The sequence below is a fragment of the Gobio gobio genome (genome assembly GCF_949357685.1).
Source record: "Gobio gobio genome assembly, chromosome: 9".
Lineage (NCBI taxonomy): Eukaryota > Metazoa > Chordata > Actinopteri > Cypriniformes > Gobionidae > Gobio > Gobio gobio.
The window spans coordinates 37996175-38022925 of NC_137115.1; the positions used below are offsets into that span (position 1 = coordinate 37996175).

The 26751-nt window shown below is 38.4% G+C and overlaps 1 protein-coding gene across 2 annotated transcripts in view; it reads right to left on the bottom strand.

Annotated features, from left to right (window-relative positions):
* Positions 1-265: 265 nt before the first annotated feature.
* fam107b (family with sequence similarity 107 member B) overlaps positions 266-26751 on the bottom strand; it is a 30727-nt gene continuing 4241 nt past the window's right edge. The window contains exons 1-4 of one of the 2 annotated variants that reach the window (XM_079825522.1): positions 9378-9632; positions 8069-8246; positions 1357-1513; positions 266-1272 (exon numbers count right to left, since the gene is read on the bottom strand). In XM_079825522.1, the coding sequence (XP_079681648.1) occupies positions 1153-1272; positions 1357-1513; positions 8069-8246; positions 9378-9420 (498 nt within the window). In that variant the 5' untranslated portion in view covers positions 9421-9632 and the 3' untranslated portion in view covers positions 266-1152. Of the gene's footprint in view, positions 1273-1356; positions 1514-8068; positions 8247-9377; positions 9633-26751 lie in introns of those variants that run through there. The other variant, XM_079825523.1, reaches the window with a different exon arrangement.

Genomic DNA, 26751 nt, shown 5'->3' on the forward strand with positions numbered 1-26751 from the left:
AAGTAGTAACTTGTGAATCATTTAGACTCATGTTTATTCCTTTACATGGACATATTCATTTTATGTCGTGGGAGCTGCAGACCTTGTTGTGCCAATGCCAGTTGACTCACTTACACCTACTTTTCTTCTTGAAAATTGCGGGATTTCAAGACAGTGGATGAGTGAGTGGAACAACATTCTTCATCTGCATAAAAACTACCATCTTTTATAAGATCACTTCTTGGTTACACAGAGATTCATATAGAGATCCAAATAAAGAATTCAACATGATAAAATAATATTTATTAAAAGAAGGTTTTAAGGGAACACAAGGAGTGGTTATTTATTGGCTCAAATCTACACAAAACCATGTGTCTTTCTTAATTAATAAACATCTCATCTTCTCTTTCAACTACCATTCAAGTGAAAAAAAAAACACATGCGCTTGCGTTTATCATCACATTGAACTAAAGTGTATTAACTTATTAGTAATGTATTCATTAAAAAAGGTATAACAAAAATATTTGCAAAGAAAACTCACAAAACTAGACCTATAGTATTGCTTATGAAATAGCAGAGGAAGCGCACAAATATTACAATTCATAAAAAGCAAGCATGATGCATCACAATTTGCCTTGTTGTAACTTTATACTTAGTTGCCTTTCTTTTTTAATCAACCACCAAGAAGAAAATATCTTGAGAAGCCCTTTTGAACAAAAGCTTATGCTGAATATAAATAAAAGAGGATTGTTTTGGCTTAAAAGAGTCCATCCAGTGTCCCATTTCAGGTTTCAAAAATAAAATAGTAAAATATGTGCCCCCCTCCAAAAAAAAAAAAACACAAAAAAAAACACCACCATCAAAGTAATTAAGTGGTCTTTGTTTGTTCCGCCATGCATGTTCTTTGAAGCTGGTCAACCAGTGGCAAAGAGGCTGCGTCCATGTGCAAGAGTTTGAATGTATGTGTGTTGTTTATTCTCCAATCCTCTTTATTTGTGATTGTTGTTCAGGAAAAGAGGCTGCGTGAATACTGGTTGCGTCTGCGAGCAGGCAACAGGAACCATTCGTCTATAGTCACTTGTTTCACAGGGACACATGGGGGAGGAACACCAGGAAATCCCCACAAAGCACAGTCCAGTTGCCATGTCAACAATTGTGCCATGAAAACCGTTTCTAGGTGGCACGCTCCTGCCCATCCACTTCCTGTTTGGTTCTTCTCAGATTGCTTTTCATTTTGACAAACTCTGGGGTGTTTTCTTGCTCCTCTTCATTCTTATGTTGTTCTAGTTCCAGCTAAACAGGAGAGAGATCATTTTGGTCATTTGTGACTGGAAATGCTCATTGTACGCCCATGTCTTTATATGTGAGGGGACATACCTGTTCAAGCGTCTCTCGTCTCTTCATGAGCTCGACCTCAAGGTCTGACCTTTTCATGTGCGCCTCCTGCTCCTCTTTCTGAGCCTTCAGCACCAGGTCTCTCTTCCTCTTCTCCATCACTTTCTGGAGTTCTGGTTTATTCTGTGGCGCGAGGCCCCTGTGATAAAAAGAAAAAAAAGAAGTATGAGACAATGAGTAATTTGACAACGCGTAGGAGACATGAGGAGGACACTTGACAATGAGTAACTAGATTGCAGTGTTCTGGGTCATTGCTAGGCAGCCCAAGTCAAAAGAACCCACCCTAAAAGTCATTGGGGGTGGTAATTAGCACTACAAAACTCACCACCATGATGCAAGAGTGCTGTGAATGGTTGCCAGGGTGTTGCTATGCAGTGTTCTGGGTCATTGCTAGGCAGCCCAAGTCAAAAGAACCCACCCTAAAAGTCATTGGGGGTGGTAATTAGCACTACAAAACTCACCACCATGATGCAAGAGTGCTGTGGATGGTTGCCAGGGTGTTGCTATGCAGTGTTCTGGGTCATTGCTAGGCAGCCCAAGTCAAAAGAACCCACCCTAAAAGTCATTGGGGGTGGTAATTAGCACTGCAAAACTCACCACCATGATGCAAGAGTGCTGTGAATGGTTGCCAGGGTGTTGCTATGCAGTGTTCTGGGTCATTGCTAGGCAACCTAAGTCAAAACAACCCACCCTAAAGTATAACACCAGACGTGAGCGATTTGACACGGCAAAAGCAAATAGAACGCATTATAAATCAATGATGCTGTCTACACTGGATGCGGCACGACACAACGAATTCCAGATAGCCATGGATGACATGGTGTATTTCTGACATACTTCAAGCGCTCATGCTACTTCTGACACGGAGAACAAATGGAATTGCGACAGTAGCTTTGTCATGTCCAGTGTAGACAGCCTCAAGTTATTGCTGTGCGACAACAACTTTCAGTCCAGTGTAGACACGGTGTAAGATATGGCTCATGTATCTCCATCAAAGCAAGTCTATGGGAGTTTTTTGTACATTTGTATCATCAAAAAGTTGCATAATTTGAGCACAAACTGAGCACATAGACGTTTAAAATTTGGGGTTAGGGATTTAAAACCATAACAGCTTCCATTTCATGATTTCGTTCAGAGATCTGACTCAATGAGAGAGAGCAAAAGATGAGACGGCACTAGTAGTAATCCATAGGGTTACATAATGTGACTGAAAATCCTGATTGCCCCAAATAGTGTAATCCAGTATGGATGGATTCCTGGGTGGGTTTTAGGGATTGGAATGGGTTCATAATGTCCAGAAGCTGCTGTACATTTAGAGCATACAGAGATTAACTATTTCAAATTACAGTACTTTGCTGTGACATCATTGATGTGTAATTCTCAATCTCAAAATGAACAAGCCTAAAACCAGTTGTTTATGACACACTTCCAGTTAACTCTTACGTAATAAACTTCAGAGAAACGTATCTAGTATATTTGGAATAAGAGTCAACTGATGTGATTGGCCGATGCCAATGTGATGTCTAGAAGGGCAGATGACCAATAATAAAACAATTTAATGATTAATAATTACAATAAATCACAATATAATATTAATTCAAAGTGCCTGGCTAATGTAACAATTCATAATAGATTTCACATTGCTGATTTAGTTTTTTCTAAAACTAAAACTATTAAAATCATTTTCAAAATAAACCTGATATAATTTAAAATATAAATAACAAAACTTGAAAACTAGAAATGTTGCCATGGCAAATAACGGAAATGTTTAAATTGAAGTACTAAAATTGCTAAAACTGAAATAAAAATGAATGCTATATTGTTTTTTATTATTATTATTATTATTATTATGTTTTTTTCTACAAAAACACATAAAACTTAAATTAAAATTAAAACTAAATTCAAAAAATGTATATATACTACATTACAAAGTATATAAATAATACTTAAATAACACCAACAACAACATAAAAATCTGTCTTCTGCTATATTTTAACATAATCCAGCTCTCTGCCTGGCACACCAGAGGTTTGCTGACTGCTTTGGAAATCCTTCCAAAACTTGTAGACTTGTCTAGACTAGTATGAAGAAGGAAAAAAATGAAAGGAGCTAATGAGAATATCAGAGCTGAGAAAATAGGAGGTGAAATGTTTTGGCTATTTGGACAGTTATATAACTATATGGCTCCAAAAAAAAATGGAATTATGAGAATCTCTGCCAGGTGAGTGTAGAAACCACATCTGCCAGTCTCCATTTCTGTGTCACGGATTCAGTTTCTGAACAGTATTTTACTTTCTCCCTCCAACTATTCATTCTTCTCTGAGAAAAGAAGAAGAGCAACAGCACATGTCTATCTGTTGTGCAGGTAACTTTATGAGTGCAATTACAGATCTGCTACATGCCAAGAATAATGATAAGAATAAACAATGCATTGTTTTATGATTCAGGGAACCGATCTTATTGATAACTGAATCCATTAGCAATCCGTGTTGCCAAGCGGAAACAAACAAAATGGTGCGTTTCCATCACAAGAAAAAAAGCACAATCCAATTTGTCTTAAATCGTTGAAATTTTTGCTCACTGGAAACAATTCAGAGGCTTCATCCTTCGAAGGCCGGACTGAGCGTTATTAAATGGGACAGTCTAGCCTAAGGAGGACTGTTCTTGTCGCCTAGCAACTGTGACAGCTGCCGTTGATGAGTAACGTTTGTACAGGACTTATATTAAACTGTCTGAAAAACAAAACAAGGTTCACAAACTGTCTAAATATGTTCACCATGGTCCATTTCTGTATATAATAAAGAGTATAAACTATATATCATCACATCTTAGTAAGGTACATTTAAACCCTTTTAAAGTTATTGATACATTTGTATCATTAGATATTTGAGTTGAAATCCAATACTTGTAATTTGGCCATTTCTTTGGCGTGCAAAGAATTCTAGGGTAGGCAAGCCCAGGGAGAATCCATCTGCTGTATCCTTCTTTTCACGGGAAACGAAGGACACATTTGAAGGAGCCTTTGAATTGGAACAGCCTTCGTCGTGAAGCAGTGACGCAACCGGCCTTTGAGACAACTGGTCTAAACTATTCCAGCTTAAACTACAATAAGGAAAGAATAATAAAATTGTTGTTGCTTTAGTCTGACTAGTGAACTTTTTGAAAGCCTTTATCTTCATCTGAGCTAGTATTAAGATAAGTGTGCTTTTGACCATAGGTGTGGTTTTATGGTTGTATTCTCTTTGTCGTTCAGCTAGAACTAGAACAATGGTTGGTTCTGAGTAAACAAGTTATATTTCTTTAGTGAATTGACTTTAGGATGATAAATGGGCTTGCAAGACACTGTATGCAAAGGGATAGTTCACACCAAAAAAAAAAAAACTGTGATCATTTGCTCACCCGCACGTCATTCCCATCTGTGTTGTGTTGTCCATACATTTAAAATCATGTTGTTTTCAATATAATTTGGAAGTCAGTCAGTCACACAGGTTTAAATGACATAAGTAAATGATTGCAAAAGTTTACTATTTAGGTGAACGATCACTTTAAGACTAATTGTTTTACTGTAGCTGTGCCTGGGATGAAAAGATTAAAAATACTTCTGTTCTGTGAATGGATAAGGTACAAACATCTTCAGGAATGCCAGTGTGTCGTCACTGATTATATAACACTGTCGTCTGCAGGAACACACTGGTCCCTTGGAAACTGCTCACATTGTCCTTATGTGATGTTACTCATCACAGACAGCTGGGCAATATAACAGAAAAAAAAGGGAATGAGACTGATGAATAGCGACAAAAAAAGAAACAAAGCAGAGGCCGGCCTCGATTACATAAAAGACCCCCCCCCCCCCCCCCCAACCCAATACATTATCTAATATATGATGCAACAGACTATATATAGCCTGACCTCCATCTCTCAATCACTCTGTGTTCTTCACCTTCTGCCCTGGCTGTACAATCGATTTCATAACTCTGAGTGTACAAAAACACTAAGTATTAGTGTACAGCAGGGTGGGAGGCAGACAGAAGGTGGGCGTCAGAGAAAGAGAACACAGAAAGAAAGTCTAGGGGATGCTGTAATCCTTCTTATGTAACTCTGCATCTTTCAGCATCCCCCTGAGCACCACATCTGGAACTAATCCCATTTAGGTTATGGAAATGTTCCCTTTTCCTTAACCAAAACAAGCCCACACACTCAATTTCCCACTCTCTATCAAGTAAGACTCTGTAACATCTTAAGGAAAAATACAAAAAGTGTGACAATTCAAATTATAGCCCCTCTTTCTTGTTGGTCTTCATGTTCTCCAGGCCTGTGCAGTGATTTGAACTTCATCACCACTAAATCAGTGTTTAGTTTATTTAACAGGGACAACGGACAGTCTATGACTGCCCCAAAAGTAGCTAAAGAGCTCAACTTCATCTGGAGGCTCTGGGCAGAAAGAAAGTTGGATTATTCTGGAGATATCCGTACACCAAACCCACCGCACACTTTAGGGGGTCTGTTAAAAGTCAATGGGCTCAGGGGAGGTCAAGAGAAAAGTCAAGAGTGACGCAGACCCCCGCTCTAACTTTACTTGCTGGTGTCGCTGTTGGAAGCGTTACTTTAGAAAAACAAGTGATGCCCATTTTTACAAGATGTAATTTAAGTTTCGGGTGTCTCCAGAATGTGTCTGTGAAGTTTCAGCTTAAAATACCTCACAGATCATTTATAAATCCATGTTGTAAATACCCACTTCTGAATACAGTCAAGAACAGGCTGTTATCATGCATGTGCCTTTAAATGCAAATGAGCTGCTGTGTGCCACCCCAATCTGCTTGGTTTTGATCATCTATAAATCGCAAATCACTCTCACGGATAGCATAGTTCTTTCATTATTAAAGTTTATTATTTTCACGAGTTTTAAAGCTTTATTAGTTTAAACTTCTAATGGATCGTTTTCGGTGTGCACTTATCTGAAGCACATGCACAGAGACAACTGGACAACAAGTCTCATGAGTAACTTCTTTCACATTTTTTACACACATGGGTCTCATGGGTTCACTTTTCGTCGTAGGTGTAAACGTGCAGATTAAAGGGATAGTTCACCCAAAAACGAAAATTTGATGTTTTTCTGCTTACCTCCAGGGCATGATTTTTAACTCCAACCTTTGCCATCTGTCAGTCGTATAATGCATGCGAGTGGGGTCTAATTCTATTAGAATAAAAAAACATGCACAGACAACTTCAAATTAAACCCTGCGGCTCGTGACGACACATTGATGTCTTAAGACACGAAACGATCGGTTTCTGCGAGAAATCAAACGTTTTTTATGCTATTATTTCACCTCATATCAGACGAATGTCATCAGCTCTCCAGACCGCCATAACTTCCTGCGAGTAAGGTCAAAATACCAGCACGATCATAGAAATATATACGTAGATTCCTCATTCGACGGTTGGAGTTAAAAATCTTAATTTGTGTTCTACTGAAGAAACAAAGACACCTACATCTTGGATGCCTTGGGGGTAAGCAGAAAAACAAAATCTAATTTTCGTTTTTGGGTGAACTATCCCTTTAAGGCAATAATGGAGATTTTTATTCACCCAAGAAAATATATTTATAAATTGAACCTGATTAGATGTTTAATAAAAGTGATTTGCAATCTTTTATGTGATGGAACTGCAAGCTCAATATGTATTAAACACCCAAAAGCAACACGGTTTTACCAATTAGCAACAAGCTAAGACCTGCAGGTAACAAAGTCTTACAGGTATAATAACAAAGCAAAATCAAATCTTTCAAGCACTTCCTGGAATCTGCTTAATCATAAACATACCACTTGACCTATTGGCTATCACTGGAATCGATCAGGATTCTCCATTCCCACACGGCAGAGGACAAACAGATTTCTACATGCTCAACTAATGTGGGAGGTGAGAATCAGTGGACAGGAGTTTATGTAATCATGCTGGTAACCGAGACTTTGTGTGTGTTATTTGTTTCTTGCAACATAAATGACTTGTGCCGTGACTTATCCGTTTTTGTTTGCATCAAAGCTGCAAGAACAACATCTACCCTCAAGGGATCTTCCTAATGACTTCCAACTGCGAAAGAAAAAACTGTTTTACGTAATAGGGAGCATGTGTGTACACTTGCTGTCACAATTCATCACCAATGAGAATGAGAGTGACGGAGAGAAAAAGAATGAGGCAGAGGGAACTAGAACGAGTGTCTCAAACTTATTGTTTCCAGTGCATTTTTTCCTGGTTCCTGTCTGCCTAGATACAGCACACAAACACAGAAGAATCTGCCAGGGGGAAATCATTCATCTTATCCTGAACGTCCTCTGGGTAGCATCAGCTTTCAGAAAGACTCTAACTTTTGAAGAATTCATTTGTGAAATATGCATAAGCAGAACGGCTGAAGTTGATCTTTATATGACGCATGAAGTTGGTCTTCATATAGGCATTTATCAGAGAATGTTTGATTCTATTTTATCAAATGTGACTTGTTTTAGGTTTATAATTGGCACCCACACAGCATGAACAGATAATTTGCCAAGATGATGAAAATGATGCACATATTCATGTGAGAGGAGAAAACATGATTGCAGCTGGGTGGGGGCGTAATGGTGAATTCTGAGAGGAAAAGCACAGAGAAATAAGTACACATGTAGGAGTACTGATCTAATGAAGGCTGTATGTGCGTCACCTTTTCTGGTTCATGAGGAGCTCTCTGTGTAGGTCCTGGTGATTTCTGGAGGTCTTCACCGGGTTGATGAGTTTTTGGGGTTTTATGAGGTCATCGCCATCACTGTCCATATAGTCCGGCTCTGCCATAATGCTCCGCACACGGGACAGTCCCTCTGGTATGTCTGCCTGGTCCAGCCCTGAGAAAAAGACACAAGACATACAATTGAAATAAAAACATACATTTTAACACGTTAAAACAAACAAAAGGTGCTTCAATTAGATTTTATAACAGCCAAAGTAACCAATCTCATGAATTCACCGGAACTTTCTTTAAATGTGCTCTTTTAAAATGCCCCCTTTTTAGCTCAATATTAGTATGCAAACAGACCACAGCCATGACAAAAACATCTGTACCACAACAATACATCGATCAACGCTTAAGTGTTTACAGAGATAGCAATATATGACAATATAAAAATTCTCTGACAAAAAAAAAAATAATAATAATTCAGGTGTTTGACCAGCATAAACCACATTTCCTAGAGTGTTTGCACTTTAATATGTCAAAAATAAAACAATATTTGAGACATAAAACAATTGAAGAATCAAGTTAGCCCAAACCATGGGATCAAAATACATATTTTAATAATATATAATAATAATAATCATCATCATTTTGGGATATATAGGGGAAAATGGTTTGGTTTCACTGAAACTTTCATATCAGGAAATAAATAAAGCTCTCTCACGGGTTTATCATAACCTCATATCATTAAACAGATGATGAATGATAAACCCATGTGACTGTTATCTCACACAGTTTACAGCCGGATACTAGACACTAGTTCTACACTAACAAACAAGCATGTCTCATTCAGCACACAGTCAATTAACATTCTGAAACAACTAGCAATTTGATCAACTATATCTGAATAAACATGATAAACACCACTTGAAATACTTTACATTATAGTGTCCATGTTGTGACACACACAATGTGAAGTTAAAAGTAAAATCATCCGAGATTAAGTACATGTAGGTCAACTTAGTATCTGGGAATTTTTCCTCTTTTTTTGAGGAAAAAACTAATTTAAAAAATTTAAAAAAATAATAATATAAAATACTACTTTTAACCTCATTAATTAAGATACAACATAAATTGGCAGGACTATTTTAAATAGAGTGAAAAGGTGATTAAAACATTTAAGGACACACCATCTAAAAATGTACACTTTCACTTATACATTTAACCTAAAACTGCACTGTATTTCCAAAAAGTGCATGCTCATGTTATCTGCCAGCATACATTTAACCCCCCCAAATCTCACCTGGAAGGACTGGAAACACGGGGTATCTGAACATGGTTGTCATCTCTGCGTTCGAGTGTTATTCAAAATCTCAGGATATTAAGCACTACTTCCCACAGCTAGATGAAACTGCAGCTCTGTATCTCCGACAGAGCACTGCGCTCTATAAACAGCTCTTCTGACTCCGCCTGATGCTTTATTACCTAACAGCCCACCCACCCCTGCCCGGAGCAGCTCCCTCAAACATCCCGGTTAATCTTTTATCACCCGAGATATACAACATCAAAGAGAATGGCCCCAAATGCACAGCAATAAAATGATGAACACTCCCAACTAAAGAATTCACACAGGTGTGCTTCCATATATAGAATAAACTTTGAGGTAGAGCCATTTAAAGAAGGAAAATATTGTGAACGTGATGGGGGGGAACACAGAAATGTACTCAATATTTCAAAGTGCTCATAAATCAGTGTGTTATTTTTCAGTGTATTACCACTTCCATCATTCTTATAACCTCAATAAATAATTGAGAGTAAACGGTGCAGGTTTTTGGTGCACAAGATGACAACATACCGCATTTATATCGAAACATGAAAGAAATAAAATACCAACATTGTAGTTTATCACAGAATCAAAGATGTCTGAGTAGCCTATTTTGTACAATATAGTACAATTTGAGCTGCCGTTCATTTGCTGACCACTAGAGGTCATTCTCGTCAACAACCAACCATGAGCCAAGTGACGCACAAGGATTGTTTTTTCACTGTCCTGAACATAATTTAATTTTAAGGAACAATATGAGGACATTCCAAACAGTGAATGCCTCAAAGCCAAGGGTAAATCATGTCACAGCTTGAAGTGTGGGGCACTCCTTCAAGGACAAAATCAACACTCTTCGTAGGCTATAAGCAAATGTCATGGCCTTTTTCGTCACTGTTTAAATACACGTAATTAAGTTGCAAAACACGTGCTCCTGTATTTTATTGCAATAACTTTAGAATTTCCTTCTCTGATATGTTTGCACATATGGAATATCACCTCAGTGTTATTTACAACCAGTAATTTCATTTTGCATTCAGGAAGAATACCTTGGGGAAAGTGGATGCTGGTGCTATTATCCTAATGCTGTGCGTCAAAGGCATCTGTATAATGTGTCTATTTGCACTCAAAGTTCCTTTTCAGATATAACCGAAGTGTAGTTCCTGTTGACATCGAAATGTGTTGAAAGTTTGTGCTGAGTGTTTCACAAACTCTAAAATTTCTCAAGTCGACATGGTACACTGATCTTATAGTTAAAAGAAGAGTTCACCTGAAAATGAAAAGTATTCTTTTGCTGTGAATATATTTTTAATTAATCAATTGGTTTAGATCACAAAACCGTTCCGGAGTTTCCCAAAAGCACTGTTAGCCAACCATGTCCACAAGTTCTGGTAAATTGTGTTGGTAAAGACGGAACTTGCAACCATAGCTGGCTTTGCAAAACTCACCCATGAATGATTTGTTTCCGATGATGATACTTGGGGCAACTTTTTTGAGCAATGTTGCTGGGCAATGTTACAAAGCAATATTGCTTGGCCACTTTCCCATTGGGAATGGGCAACAAATTTCTATCTGGATACTTTAGATTGGTCATGGGCCCTGTGTCTTATCTGGTTGCCCGTTGACGGCAACATTGCCTAGTAACATTGCTCAAAAAGTTGCCCAGTGTATCATCACCATTAGTTGTCTATTTTCATTGCCTGACTTCAATCAGTGATCTTAAAGTGGTTACCGATAAGTTTATCAGTGAATAAAGACTTTCAGACTGTTTCTTTCTCACAAAGCTATCATAGCCCACAAGTCATAGACCACTTTTATGACATTTTTATGGTGCCTTTTTTCAAAACCTCATTCACTGTAAATATTTCAAAATATTTGTATTCTACAGAAAAAAAAGTCATACAGGTTTTGAACATGAGAATGAGAAAATAATTACAGCTTTTTCATTTTTGCGTGACCTATCACTTTAACAGGTACATAACTGACCATTTCTATAAATGCCGGTAGAGATGCTCCGATCAGCATTTTTGGGGCCGATCACCGATTACCAAGATCATGATCTGCCGATTGCCGATCACAGAATGGCAGGGGAACGGCAATCTTTTATCTATAATCTTGCAGAGTTTGTACCATTTGTAGAAACGAAACTAACTCTAAATTAACTGAGTCAAGATCTTGAAGAACCACCAAGTGATTATTTTAGAAAATGAGATAACTTAAGGCTACCGTAGGCCATCTTTCCCAAATAAATGTATATAATAAATGTATATAATTATCTCACCTAAATATTTGATCATGCAGTGCATTTTTGTTGTTAAAAAAATTTTTCAGGTAGGTCTAACATTAGTATTGAGGTAAGAAATACTTAAGACATTTAATAAGAAATCAAATGTAAATTAATATTGGTCTTCCCTGAATAAATTAAATTAGATTAATCCTTACACTTAAGGTTGCAAAAGTTAGTCATTCAAGAGCAGTGAGTGTCATAAAGGTTCATCAAACAACACAAGACAAAGAGAAACTCAGAGACAGCAGCAGTTTATTCGACAGCTGTCACTTTAAGAGCGAACACGGATACATGCAGTTGCACAAACGTTCACTCGCGAGTCACGACGGGGTTTATGCTGGGTACACACCAAAAGATAATCAGGCTGATTTTGGGCCGATTTTCCCCCTTCCGACAATCCTAGCTTTGTCCCGATTATCTTGATGGTTCTCAAGATTATCTTATCAGATTTTCCTGTGGTGTGAAGTGTGTTAAAAGTGTCCGAACCTGCTCGGAAGAACGTCGGAGCCGCCCCGATCACGAATCGTAAATATTCAACATGTTGACTATTTACGATCAGAAATCCTGATGTGTGGGGGGGAAACCCCGAGGACAAACGGGCGCACACTCAAGTGAAATGAAATAATATTCAATCCGAAAGCACGCTGAGAGATGAAATAGTCATGAACTGACTATAACTCTGACTATAAAAACAATTATTTAAAGTTTATTTAATAAGGCAATTTCAAAGAGAATAATATATATTTTCCAAGAGACACCTGAGGACAACAATTATTAAAAAAAACATAGCAGTGTGATTTTTTTTTTAACCATTACTCACCTCTAGCTCACTCTGTAACATTAATGTTTCCCACACATAGACTAATTATAGTGGCGGTGCGCCACAGAATCAACCGGCCGCCACATATTGCTCGTTGTTATTCATTAACTTTTTAACGCTATTTAAAACACGCAGCGTATTCGCTCATTTCCTTTCCCTGCTCTCTCTCTCCATCTCTCTGTCACTCATGCGTCTCTCTCTCTCTTTCTCTCAACCCTGCTTTTGATATGAAACTTGAAAGTCTAAAATTGAATGCGAAATTCAAACAATAAATATAGCGCTAATGTGGCATAAAAGTTAAAGCCAGAGACGTGGAAAAACAGAGTTGCTACATGCTCTCATCTCCCGGCGGCGCGCACTCTCACGTAGGCCTACGTGGTTCACGGAGCGCTTAATAGTTCCACACAAAGCTGCGCTGATACATTTGAATGCACAACAGCTTCATATCACTATACAGGTGTTTGCAGCAAGTTTTGGTAAACAGTACAGCGTAGTTTGCATTGATTATTACGTCAACTACTTTTACAGTATCATTTTATTATGGAGAGTGATGATATACGCAACATTGTTACATTAATGTTAATGTTTTTCTTGTATTTAGCCCTCAGGTATTCCTAATTGGTCACACTCACACTCATTGGTGATCAAATGTGACTATACACCTTTTTACATTATTTTTCAATTAAATAAATGTTCTATATTTTAGTTTGATAATATTTATTGAATATTTTGAGGATATCTTTTGGTACTATATAGGCCTACTATTTGTGCAATAATTATGGTCAATTAATGACCACTTAAAATATATATATTTTGTATTATTTATATTACAATTAGTGTAGTAATTAAGGTTCAAATAGAGAATTCCAATGCAAAGAGGCAAATTAGAGTAATTTTGTGGCTGGAAAAATTATTTGTATTTGTAATGTCATTACCCACCAGGTGGATGAATGGCTCTTTAATACATATACATCTATCTAGTCTGGTTGCTCAAAGTATTGCAGATCATAACTGCTTACTTATTTTTAGGTTTTGCATTTAAATACATATTTATGACACTAGATTTCATTAAATGTGAAATTTTAAAACGTTAACAATTTACATCCTAATATTTTTTTAATGATAGGCTACTTATATAAGCACACACAAGTGAATATTAATGAATGCAAGCAAAAAAAATTTACCCAAGAAAAGTTTAAAATAGTGCTAAAAAGGCAAACTTTCCTTATATGTACAGTAGGCTATGAATTGATATTGAATCAAGATTGAAATCGATATTTGTGCCAATCACCGCCATGCTTATTCTGAAGTCTCGCAAGATTTTGCGAGATTTCCTGTGTGTACAGTCGGGAGTCGGGTTGAAAATCTGTTTGTGTGTGGTGTCCTGTCTTTGTCACATCATGGCACACCACACACTATAGGAGCAAAACGGTTAAATCTAGGATTATTTGTCCTCATGTGTGTGGTCTATCACATTTTGAAAATCTTATAAAATGTAAAAAATCTTTTGGTGTGTACCCAGTATTACGTGCATACTCGTCAAGACGGTAATTTAGTACATACATTTGTGTGTATCTGACCATTTCAGCGCAATTTGTACTTGCAAGCTTTTTGTGAGATGGCCTGTGTGTGTGTGTGTGTGTGTGTGTGTGTGTGTGTGTGTGTGTGTGTGTGTGTGTGTCTGTGTGTGTGTGTGTCTGTGTGTGTCTCCAGATCGTGCGCGCAAGGGCTGAGCGGTTTGAACACTGGCAAGACTTAAAAATAAATGCAAATGATAAACTTTAGTGACGATGCGACACTGCCTCGATTGTGCAAAGTGGCAAATCCTGTCAACAGTGGCAAATCCGGTCAACAGTGGCAAATCCTGTGTCAACTGTGCAGCTCGATTTTAGTGCACATGCGATGCGCTGATGTGAAGCCATTTGAGCATTTTGAGGGAAAGAGAGAGCGCGCGCACACGGTGATTCACGCGCACTGTTTGTGAACTTACGTCCCACAGAAAGTTTTCAAATGACTGCGTAAGTTATTTAATATAGAAATATGAATTGTACCTCACCTTCAGCATTATAATTATTTTACCCGCGCCGGAAAGAGAATGAGACGGTGTCGCTGTATATCATGCCCTAGCTCTCACGGCAGGCACGGGGCTTATGTGTCATCAGCATGCGATCGGTTCATGAGATCGGCCTTTTTGGAGACCGCCGATCAATCATCCCAAAGCGATTATCGACCAATCGAGATCGGTTGCCGATCAATCGGAGCACCCCTAATAAATGGGTTGACAAATAAGCAGTAAAAAAAAAAAAAAAACATTCTGATGTAGTGTGAAGGCTGATGTTTGAGAAAATATAACAGGTCACTAACTTTGTCAATTCTTTCACAATTTTTTTGAACATTTTTACTGAAATGTGTCCTATGGTGTGACACAGCAACAATTAACAATATAGGGGTGTTGCACCAAAGGTAAACAGAAATGAACACTTTTATAGTGGTTCAAAAAAAAAGTTAAATATTTGAACAATTCTGAGACAAAATCTTACCATGTGCACATGTCATGGGCAGTAACATGACCTTGAATGGGGTCCTTCAACTAATTAAACTTGTCAGTGGAACTGCCCAATTTAAAATCAGGATATGGTGTCATACCGGAGGACATGGTTTTCAGTGACAAAATGTATCAAGTTCCTACGTTTTTAGAAATATATGGATTAAAAAAAAAAAAACGATTGTCATTTACTACAATAGACACTTGTAAAATTATGCCCGGGGTATTTGTTAAAATTTGTATGCTTTTCTTTTTAATTTATAACAGTTGTAATTTATTGAACCATGCTTGAGACAATTTTGAGATTTGGCTTAATAATTAAAAACAAATCTAAAGAAAAAGCTGTTTTTATATGAATAGGCTCATGTAAGACAAAGAAATGTTTAACCATTTTAAAATTGGATTTTAAATGATGGCAATACTAATTACAGAGCTCGACATTCCCGCTTGTCCGGGCCAAGTGGATTTTTTGAAGGGGCAAGTGAAAGAGAATTTTACTTGCCCGACCGTACAAGTATCCTGATTAAAATGTCAATAACAAAAAAATAACTAACAAACTACCAAAATGCAAGAATGATTCTGCATTCATTTAGTGTAAGTGCTAGTGCAGCCTCTCGAGGAGAAATCGAAAACTAATGCGCGCCACTCACACAGAGAAACTCAGTTAACATACTGCGGTAAACATTCAAAATTGGAAGTTTTTATATTTATAACATATGATACAGTTAAACAACGCCACACAACCAAGAGTGCTGTTTTCCATCACGACTGAAAATGACACTGATTTTATATGACGGTTCCATAAACAATTAATTAACATTTAAGTCACTTACATTTTAGATGCAATATTGACTGATTTTGTTCCATTTCAGCAGCGAAAATATTTCCAAGATCACATAAGAACCATAACGCGCATCTCACAGCGAGTCGATTCAGCGGTTCGGAGCACCAAAGTCACAGGATTTCAGCAGTTTGGCGGTTTGACACGTCATGATCCAAATCATGATTCGACTCGCTGATTCGATATGCCCCGAAGCTTCATGAAGCAGTGTTTTGAAATCGGTTATCACTATATAAGTCGTTATTTAGTTTTTTTGGGCACACGAAAAATATTCTTGTGGCTTTATAATATATTGAACCACTGCACTCACATGGACTGATTTAAATATGTTTTTAGCACATTAATGGATCTTGAGAGTGTAAATTTCATTGCTGCCTATGCAGCCCTCACTGAGCCATCGGATTTCAACACAAATATCTTCATTTTCATCTTACGGGTGTGGAACGGCATAAGTGGGAGTAATAAATGACATTATTTTCATATTTGGGGGAACTAACCCTTTAAGACTCACCACCTGCCACCTACTGGTGGTTTAGTTTCATGTTTAAACATACTTTCCAACATTTCTTATTTGTTTATTCAAAAATACAAATCTCATAACATTATTTAGTGCAGTTGTAATTTTTCAGTGTAAATTATTTAAAGGGGTGGTAAAACATTCTTTCGAAGGCTTGATTGTGTTTGTGGGGTGCACTGTAACATGTGTTCATGCTTCGTTTAAAAAAAATTGCATAATTTTTCATATATTTTACCTTTATTCTACACTGCTCTGTCCCTCCTTGTAAAAACGGTCTGATGGTTTCCGGGTTCTATGAAGCCGGTCCCTCAAAAATACGCAATGGGCTCAGATTGGTCAGCTGGCCCAGTGTGTTGTGATTCGCTAATCAAAGAATAGTTTACACTAATTCCAAGTTCGCTGTTGAGATTTAAAAAAAGTTTGTAATGTTAGGTGTTTGTCGGATAATGTTAAGTATGAATGAGCATTTAACAAACTGATTTGCAGAGCCAAACAGCGTTGTCATTTGTTTACTTCCTTGCTATAACGTACAATTAACAATACAAACTACTACAGGAAAACACATCGACGAAAAATAAATCATACTTACAGGTTGTGGCCCGTAAACAGCTTCTGTTTTTAAATCCATCTTTCAGGACAAGCCGTTGTGCGAATCCTGCATTGAACTCGCGAAGATTGTGGAAGCTTTCCTCCGTGAAATGTGCAGCACAGAGAGCGAGATTTGGGTAATAATTATGAGGGACCAAGTTAAAAAAAAAATGTAACCATTGATCCCTAACTCCCCCGTCCCTAGGAAGGCTGAACAAAGTGGACCAGCAATCCGGATGAAAATAACAGCGTTTCGTCAGCATTGCGGCAACAACATTCCAGTCTACTAACTATACCGCAACAACTCTTCCCCACAGCAATAAAAAATGGCCTCGCCCCCCTTATTTAATGTTTATGTAAATATTGGGGCTGGTGATGTCAGCAACCCTGGAGGAATGTCTGTAGTCCCTACCGGCCATTTGCTGTAGTCCTTAGAAATTGATTTCTTTAAATTATACATGATACATTCTTTAAATATCTCCCTTTGCTTTAAACTTTGAACGTTGTAACTTTGAAGTCATTGTTTATGCTCAAACAGCAACATTTCACACTAGCTAAAATTAGAAAAGCCACCCTTTTAATTTGATTGGTAACAGCCAAAAAGTGACTTATTTTAATTTAATGTATAAATCAAATTTAAGAATATAATATAAAAGCTGAAGCATATCCTATATTTAATAGGATAAGGGGAAAATGCCCTTTATAAAAGGTAAAAATATCACAAATATGCAGATTTAAATGTGTCAAAGCTGATCGAACACTGGTGATAATATTGCTTCAGAATAAATTCGGTAAAAAAAATAAAAAAAAGTGAACGACCTATTTACTTGTCCGAAGGACAAGCACATGAAAAGGCTTAATGTCGAGCCCTGTAATTATATTCCTTTTTATCTTGTATAACAGTGAAAATGCCTTTTCACGTTAACAACCCAAATATGTTGTTCAAACATATGTAAACTACATGCCAGGATTAAACTTCATGGCAACAACACTTTTTGCATGGTTTGTGCACTGCTTATTTGCTTAAGTCTCAGCAGGACAAGTGCATTTAATAAAAGGACCAGATCTAGCTTTTAATTAGAGAGCTGCACTCTTCAACCCTGCGCAGAGCACAGGCGTCTCTATGGTGATGACCACCACACTAAGCTCATGGGCGTGTCCAAGGCTGAGCATTTCAATATCATTTTCATATCGATAGTGCTGCTGATAATGATACATCAGAGCATTTATTTGCATGCATGTCTGTGCTTGCACATGCAAGTACTAAAGGAATGCTTGTAAACTGTCTAGTCACTCATTAAGAAGGACTGAAGGTGTTAGGCAGGCATCTGTTTGCCAGTCCTCAGACTTGTACCTTGTTCCAGCACATAGACTTGCACATGAAGGGGACAGCTCTCATTTAACATCACAATACATATGGGCGATCATGCATAACAGCCAGATTTGCATTAATGTTTAAAAGCTGCAGTGCTTTTGTTCATGCTCCACTTGAAGTTAAGACTTAAAATTCAAGAAATATGCGTTTATATCAAATAATTTGAATGTATAACCTTAATTCAAGTGATTAAACTTAACTTGTATGATTAACTTGGTCTTCAAAATTGGGCAATATGAGTGACATTGGAAGAAACGGGTATATCATGACAAAACTAAATTTCCCTTGATCTTTTGAAACAGTTCATTGCAAAACACACTGCAACTTTCAGAGCTAAAGTTCCTCCCCAATACAAAAAGACAGTTTATTGGTACTGAGTTGGTTTCCATACTTCGTATTTGAAGACATGCATGTGACCACCACATTTACAAGTCAATGATTGATGTTCAAAAACTTGGCCAACATTATTCCTAACACCAGAAGAACTAACAATAAAATGTGGGAGTGTGTGTTAAACCATGTGCTGTTCTAAAGAATACCAACATCAGACAGAAAAGAGCTTCCAATTTTCCATTTTTAATGTGATCTATACACTGACCAGGCATAACATTATGACCTAATATTGTGTTGGTCCCCCTTTTGCTGCCAAAACAGCCCTGACCTGTCGAGGCATGGACTCCACTAGACCCCTGAAGGTGTGCTGTGGTATCTGGCACCAAGATGTAAGCAGCAGATCCTTCAAGTCCTGTAAGTTGCGAGGTGGGGCCTCCATGGATCGGACTTGTTAGTTCAGCACATCCCACAGATGATCGACTGTATTGAGATCTAGGGAATTTGGAGGCCAAGTCAACACCTCAAAACTCATTGTTGTGCTCCTCAAACCATTCCTGAACCATTTTTGCTTTGTGGCGCACCCGGCCATCCACGTGATATAAAGGAAAACGTGATTCATCAGACCAGGCCACCTTCTTCCATTGCTCCGTGGTCCAGTTCAGATGCTCTAGTACCCACTGTTGCCACTTTCAGGGTCAGCATGGGAACCAACCATGACTGGTCTGCGGCTACGCAGCCCCATACCCAACAAACTGCGATGCACTGTGTATTCTGACACATTTCTATCAGAACCAGAATTAACTTCTTGAGCAATTTGAGCTACAGTAGCTCGTCTGTTTGATCGGACCACACGGGCCAGCCTCCGTTCAAAAACATTTGCACATTTCATGTATCCATTATAACTTTTTTGTAATAAAAGTTTCCTAAAAAGGTCAAGAAATTCGCCAGGTGTCTTTTTTAATTATATGATGTCATTACGTTGCGGTCTTACCGCTAGCCAATCGCTGCATTGCTGATCGTGGTTTCGAGTATCAATACATCTGCCCTATTCAGGGAACACGAGAATGTGCAGTAATCTCAGACAACTACAGATATTTTAATCCAATTCACAAATTCGTTTGAATAACCAAATTAGCCAGAGTTCAGTTATCAGGATTAGAAGATCTGGGATCTGTCAAATCATCTCGGATGCATTAAGTGAGGTATGAAGAACGAACGAACGGACGGACGGACGGACACACACATTAAAGGCTGGGGAACTGCAGAAAAGAAATCCCCCAAACCTCCCTTTGAGCACGAACCATTACTGCAAATGATCACACAGCAACAACATGATTTCTGAGTGTTTATATACTTGGATCATTGTGCAGATTTGCAAAGAGTCATGCGGTTCCATGACTTCTTTCTAAAGATGACATCCAAAAATCACAGGCTTGAAATGTGACCCCAACTGCATGATGGGGAATTTCAATAGAGCTGTAATACTTTCAACAATATGGCCCAATATGTATTTGGATTCGTTTTTTTATGGTCTACAACATAATAGGACAGACCAGAGGGAAGCCGCACCTTAATCAATCACCCGTAGCTTCCTTTTCCAGTCATCTCCCCAATGCCCACACACACAGACCTTGAACGAAGACATGGGGCGGCAATAACAGGAAACAGACAAACTCAAAAAAAAATCCCTTGTGATTTTGGTCACATTTTGGAGATGAAAATCGAGCTATTTGTGAGAATCAAGTACTGGGACCCACACAGAGAGAGAGATGAGGAGGAGGTGGAAAGGATGCCACTTCTTTGTTCCGCTCTCATTAGGGACAGAGACATGCAGGGTGGAAGGGAGCAGCTGGCAGTCTATTGCACCATCTGACCCTTATTGGGCACCGTTTACACACAGCAGGAGGGTATATTAGCCCCTCCCCAATTCCAAAACCCCTTTCACTAGTGCTGTAGTGCTGTCACTTTCACCTATTCTTCACAATGTATTCATTTCTAACCTAACACTCATGAAAACCCTTACACACTTTTCTAAACACAACTAAACCCAATTTCTGGCATAAAGGCCTTTCCGGACCATCCCCCACTCCACATCCCACCCCGCCAGTCATTACAGACCACAGAGGTATCAATTCATATCAACAGTCCTCTAGACGATTCAGTTCTCCCCCTCATTTTCTCATGAACCGCCTGTCTTACCATAACAGGAATGAATCAGACCGCCACTAACCAGCTAGAGATCTGAAACTGATTGCATGTTACCCTTTAAATGAATAGTTCAGGCTCAATATGTGCAAGTGGCCACATAAACAAATGGACTGACTTACACTTATAATTAAGTATGGGGCAAGTATACAGTACATAAGATTTTGCTTGTCTTTAAAAAAAAAAAAATCCTAAACTGATTTTAAACTGAATCTCATCCATTTACATTAGATGTGCCAGTGGCAAATGCTAAATCTCATAAACCAAGGGTTTCCCACAGCACAGAGAAATAAACATTTATGGGCTTCTCTTGGAGGGTCAGAGATCAGACACTTCATCTCACTAGCATTAAACTACTTGCGTCACTCCCAATTCATTAGCCATTCAAAAATAATTGGACTCCACAGCAATAGAGCTGAAGACTAAACTGCCATCTATAGTCAGTATGATTAAAACAATTCACTTGTACAAAACATAACCCGTTACAACTCACCACAGTCAAACTACAAAATAACAATAAAAACTGATTCAGTCCATATGCCAACGCTGAGACAAAACACCAACACAGCGCCCGCGCTCATGCCATCTGTGGACACACCTGGGCATTGCTGTGGGGGTTGTGTATCTGCGGCAGTGGAGAAGAGCTCTTTTATACACTAATAAACACAGGAATCAGGTCAAGTGTACATCTGGACTGACATAGTCTCAATATACATTAACTATTCCGTGTGCTGCTCTCTGGTGTCTGTGGATGTTTAAAACAACACTACATGCTGCAAAGTCAATAATTCAATAGATATGATTAATGAAACAATGTTGACATACAATATGGCAAATCATCAGGTTTTGCAGTTGTAAACCGCTTTTAGGAGGATCTGGATGAAAGGTCTAGAATTAATTCAAATTTCTGGTCTGAGTAAAGTCAGGACCTCTGGCATTTCAAGGCCTGACCTCAAGTAACCCACAAGAGAATTAGGTCATGTGATGAGATGTCAGGACACTGCTGCATATTGGGAAAAGGAAGCACTTGTTTATGTGTGCAAGCGTGCAGTTGCAAGTAGGAGCCTTCATGTCTTTTGTCCTTAAAAGGCGAGAAAAAAAATAATAATTTCATTGTTGTTCCTGTTAGTCAATCATGGTAGTCAAGTCTTTTTTGAAGTAAAAAGGCTCATCACGACTATTTCTCACCCACTCTCTAAGGGTACATTTTTTTCGTGTACAGACAACAAAGTTGTCAAAGCGATGCCTGACCAGTAGTTGGCGATGTCACTTTGTAAAGAGACATTACATGCCTATAGACTGAACACGTAATAATTAGGGCCCGACGCAGTTATCATTTTCACGTCCAGCTGCACGTTGTTTAAATAGCAAATGCACCCGCTCCCATCTGTCCACGTGTTCAGGCACATTGTTGGCGCGTTGCTATTTTGAGGCGTCTGAAATTGACTGTGCCATTGAACAACAAAAACCTGGTTTAAAGTCAATAGCGCAGTATTTTTTGTCTTATTTAAAGGGCGCGTTAATAATATGCACCTATAGGCGGGTGCACAACACGCGTACACTCTGCTTATTACACACACACCGTGTGCAGCAGCACACAAACATGTCTAAATATTAAAAATAAAAGGATTCCTCTCTGGAGAAGTGGTCAGTCTTTCCACTTGCAAATTCCACCATGTAAAGAGTGAATCCGCCATGGTGCAAGTGCAACTGGATTTTAAAGGGAATGACAGAGGAGACTCTGATTGGTTTAATGCATGTTATGCCCAAACACACCTATGACTCATTAAGAGACTAGGTACTACCCTTTTGGACATGCGCCTGGTGCTCCGACAGTTTTTTTGTGCGCTTATATCATTAAAATAGGGTCCTTAGTGTTTTTGTTGTTTACACAGAGACACTTTGAAACCCGCTTTCAAAAGTTTGCCTTTTTAGACCCTGCCGTTGACGTGTAAATGAACGGCCAAAATGCATAAAAAGTTTTCCGTTTATACTTGAAAATGGTGTACACAGTGACAAGCAAAGAAAGATTTCTCTTCCACGCTAATGAGAAAAAGGAAATGTGTTAAATATATGAGCTGTTATTGTTTCTATTACTGCATTGCACCAAATTACCAATAGGTACGAATTCATCATGTATGCTGTATCACTTGTACACCATACAATTTATATTTTGGCTGAGTGAGTCACAACTTTATCTGATACTGAAGATAACAAAGTTGACATCCGTGTTCAAACATCCGTCACATCACCTCCTACTGCTGAACACATTCATTTGTGCCTTTTCGCAATTCTGTGAGGGCCTAGTGCTAACTGTAAAAGAAGAAACGACTTCCTGTTCCTCTCACCCACCAACCCCACAAGTCCTTAATAGCTTCAAACTTTTTCTGCTCTTGCTTTAAGTCTTTACTTGATTCGGTTTCAGCTGTGACCAAACACCAAATGACTATAAAAACGGTCTTATGACAGTCAGCCTAATGAGGGTAAAGTGAGAAAGCAATGAGTTGAGTGTACAGGGTTGTTAATAGTAGATTATGTTAGTTTGTGTGTGTGTGTGTGTGTGTGTGTGTGTGTGTTAGAGAGGCCTTCAGAGGGGAGTTCCACAGGAGAGATACTGCATGAATGGAGATTATTCAGCGAGTGCAACACCATGTTGTCATACCACTGGAATGTGATGAACTTGCAAAGGCTTTCTAAATCACAGACAGTGAATTTGCCATCACCTTAAAAAAAACTCTTTGAATAGTTCTATGGCATACAGGTCTTTATAACCCACACAATAATGTTTCAAAAAATTGCACAAGTCAGATTTGTGCAAAATCCGACTAGCAGAAAAGGAAAAACGTAGTTATAGTCAGGATTGGTTAAGGATGTATAAACGTTATTTGGACAACAAATGGACTCAGCATTGTGTGTTTGCTCCAAAATACAACATTTAAACTCCTTTTCTTTATGAAAAGGAAATTATTTCCTAATGTGAGTCATATCCAAGTGCTTATCAAATGAGAAAAAATTTAGGGAGGGAATTTGTACATCTGGAAAATGGATGGATTGTTGGATCATTGTCGTTTGATAATCAATAATTAAAGTCACCATGACATAAAAATTGACAACTCTTGTTTGTTATGGAATATTGCAGTATTTATTATAAATTATTTATTTTCTTTCCTTGCACATTTAAAAAAAATTATTCATGTCCTCATAATCTTTAATCAAAATAACTTCCCCTTCCCACTATCTATTCCCTTCTTTGGTGATGCGTTTATTGGCGCGAGGGTGGGACAACCTATCCCTCACATGTGATCACAGCAATAGCAAATAATAATGATCCAATCAATTCCAGACAAACAAAATCAGGTCACACGCTACATTTTTTCTTGTTAGAGAAGCAGTTTCGTTTGCCCTAGTCCCAAATGGCACCCTAAACACTCGCGGTCTTCCTACGGCTACCAGTCCGCACTTTCATGACATAACGCTGCTTTGACTGTCGGGAAGAAGTCTGCTGCGGAGGGCGCATCAAGACCGCAAAGGGGGTGCTCGTGAGCACCCTTCTGAAACCTAAAATGACAAGTGGGACACCCTACTGTCTCACTGGACACACGCACGCGGCACGCAGCAGCCATTGTTACTCCACAAGACCAAAAGTGCATATGAAATGTGCCATTTGGGACAGGGCCATTGAATATACATACATTTTCTGCTTCCTGCCAACTTAAAATATTAATTAGAAAATCTGTCATGTATATTTGGACAGTAGCTGAATACAAAATAACCTGCTGTGGCATGATTATAGCTACAAAGGAAGCATACTGACAGAATATAAGTGGTAAAGTGACTTGAAGCAGAGATCGGTAGATGTCTTTGCTAAACTTTTTTATGCATGTTCAAATTAGCTAAAAAAATCTTGCTTGTCTTGAGGCCAATTCACCGCACAGACTAACACCAACAAACAAGTTTACACAACTTTATGAAAAATAACTGTCATGTTCACACTGCCCCAACAGACGCTGACTGAACATGTTCAGTCGGGTGAAAACAAACCCCGACCAACCCCAACAGACACCAACAGGGGTAACACACTGATCCAATAAAACCCAACAAACGTGTTTGTTGGCATTTGTCTGTGTGGTGTGACTGTGAATTGGCCTTTAAGGGATTAGCCTCATCATTTTCTCACCCTCATGTCATTCTGTATGACTTTATTCTACAGAACAAAAAAAAAAAAAAAAAAAACATATTTTGAAGCATTGAATTTTGTGAATATTTAAAATATTTTCAAAATATCTTCTGTTGTGTCATCTTGGAATGACATAAGGGCGAGTAAGTGATGACAGAATTTTCTTTTTTTGGGTGAACTACCCCTTCAAGCCAAACGGTGCAAGCTAAACCTAAACCAGCATCTCCATGCTCAGGTCACCGTTAAGACCCCTGACCATATGGGGACTAGATCAGGGGTGCAGCAACTGTCCAGAATGGGTCAGGTGTGTATAAGTATGTATATGAGGGATCCAGCAACTGTGAGCTATAGAACAAAGAGAGCGGAACAGAGGGGCCATTGATTCTGCTCAGCTGTGGCCAGCACCTGCTGGGTCACAGCTTACGTTAAAGAGCCGTGTGAGAGGTGCTAATGTATGTTTGGGGACGTGTGCGTGAATGCATGCAAAAGGCTGAGACATTTAGGATTATTGACTAATGATTTCAAGTAATGAAAAATCGCAGAGCACACTGGATTGACACATTGATCCGTGGTGCTCATGTAGGCAACATGACTTCGAATCCATCTTCCGTCATTACTAGACCTTATTCCTCCCATCATTTGCTTTTTAACTTCTATTTAACTATGACCTAATGTGACAGAAGGGCAGAAAACAACTCAATCTACAATTTCACATATACAAAATTTCTCAGCGTTTACAGTCAAAACATCAATTTAATACACAGGGCTTATAGGAAAGTCTAAAAACTGCAAACACTCCCCTCAGAGGCATGACAGCAAAATGCCAACTGTTGCCTTCATGATGAAGAGGATAAGCCATCAGAGACTCTGCTGACCTGGCACTGTCTGTTTGCACAGACATATGTATTTAACCTGAAAGGAAAAAACTACAGGTGTCTGCATGCCATTTGTGTGCCAGCAAGCAAGTTTTGTTAGTGGGGCTTGCTGAGGGAAGTATCACTATTACTATTGCTCATACAAGGGAAGTATCACTACTTGGATTAGTGATTTGAACAAACATGTAACCCTAAACTTCAGCAACATTTGTGCTATGAATATGAATGATACCTCAAATCATGCAGCTTGCTGAAGAGCGATCAACCGGTCAATGATTTTTGCATTGCAGATGATAAAACAGGTGTAAGTAACCATCTAGAACATCCTAGTTGCAACCATCTAGAGCAGTGGTTCTCAACTGGTTTGGTCGTGGGACCCACATTTCCCCATGGTCATTAAGCCACGAAACAAATTCTTTGGAATTTGAAACAAGCTCATTTATTTCTCAAAAATGATCGACACACAAGTACCGTCCCACTTTACTTAACATACTCCTAAATTGTAAGAATATCACTAACACTGATAAATAAACAGTATAATAAGGTAAAACTATTACAGTTCAAAACTAGTTTTTGTTAATAGAATAAAGTTAGTAAGTTCGTATGAGCCACCACAGTAATCAAAAATATAGAAAAATCACACCAAGTAACAATAAATTGGTATTTTGGGTTAAGGTTATGGAAACAACCGTTATCATGGTAAATACACAGTACTAATATTAACTGTTAAACACATGGACACTGATTTCATGACTTACCAATTGGCTACACAACTAAGACGTTGCATGCTTGC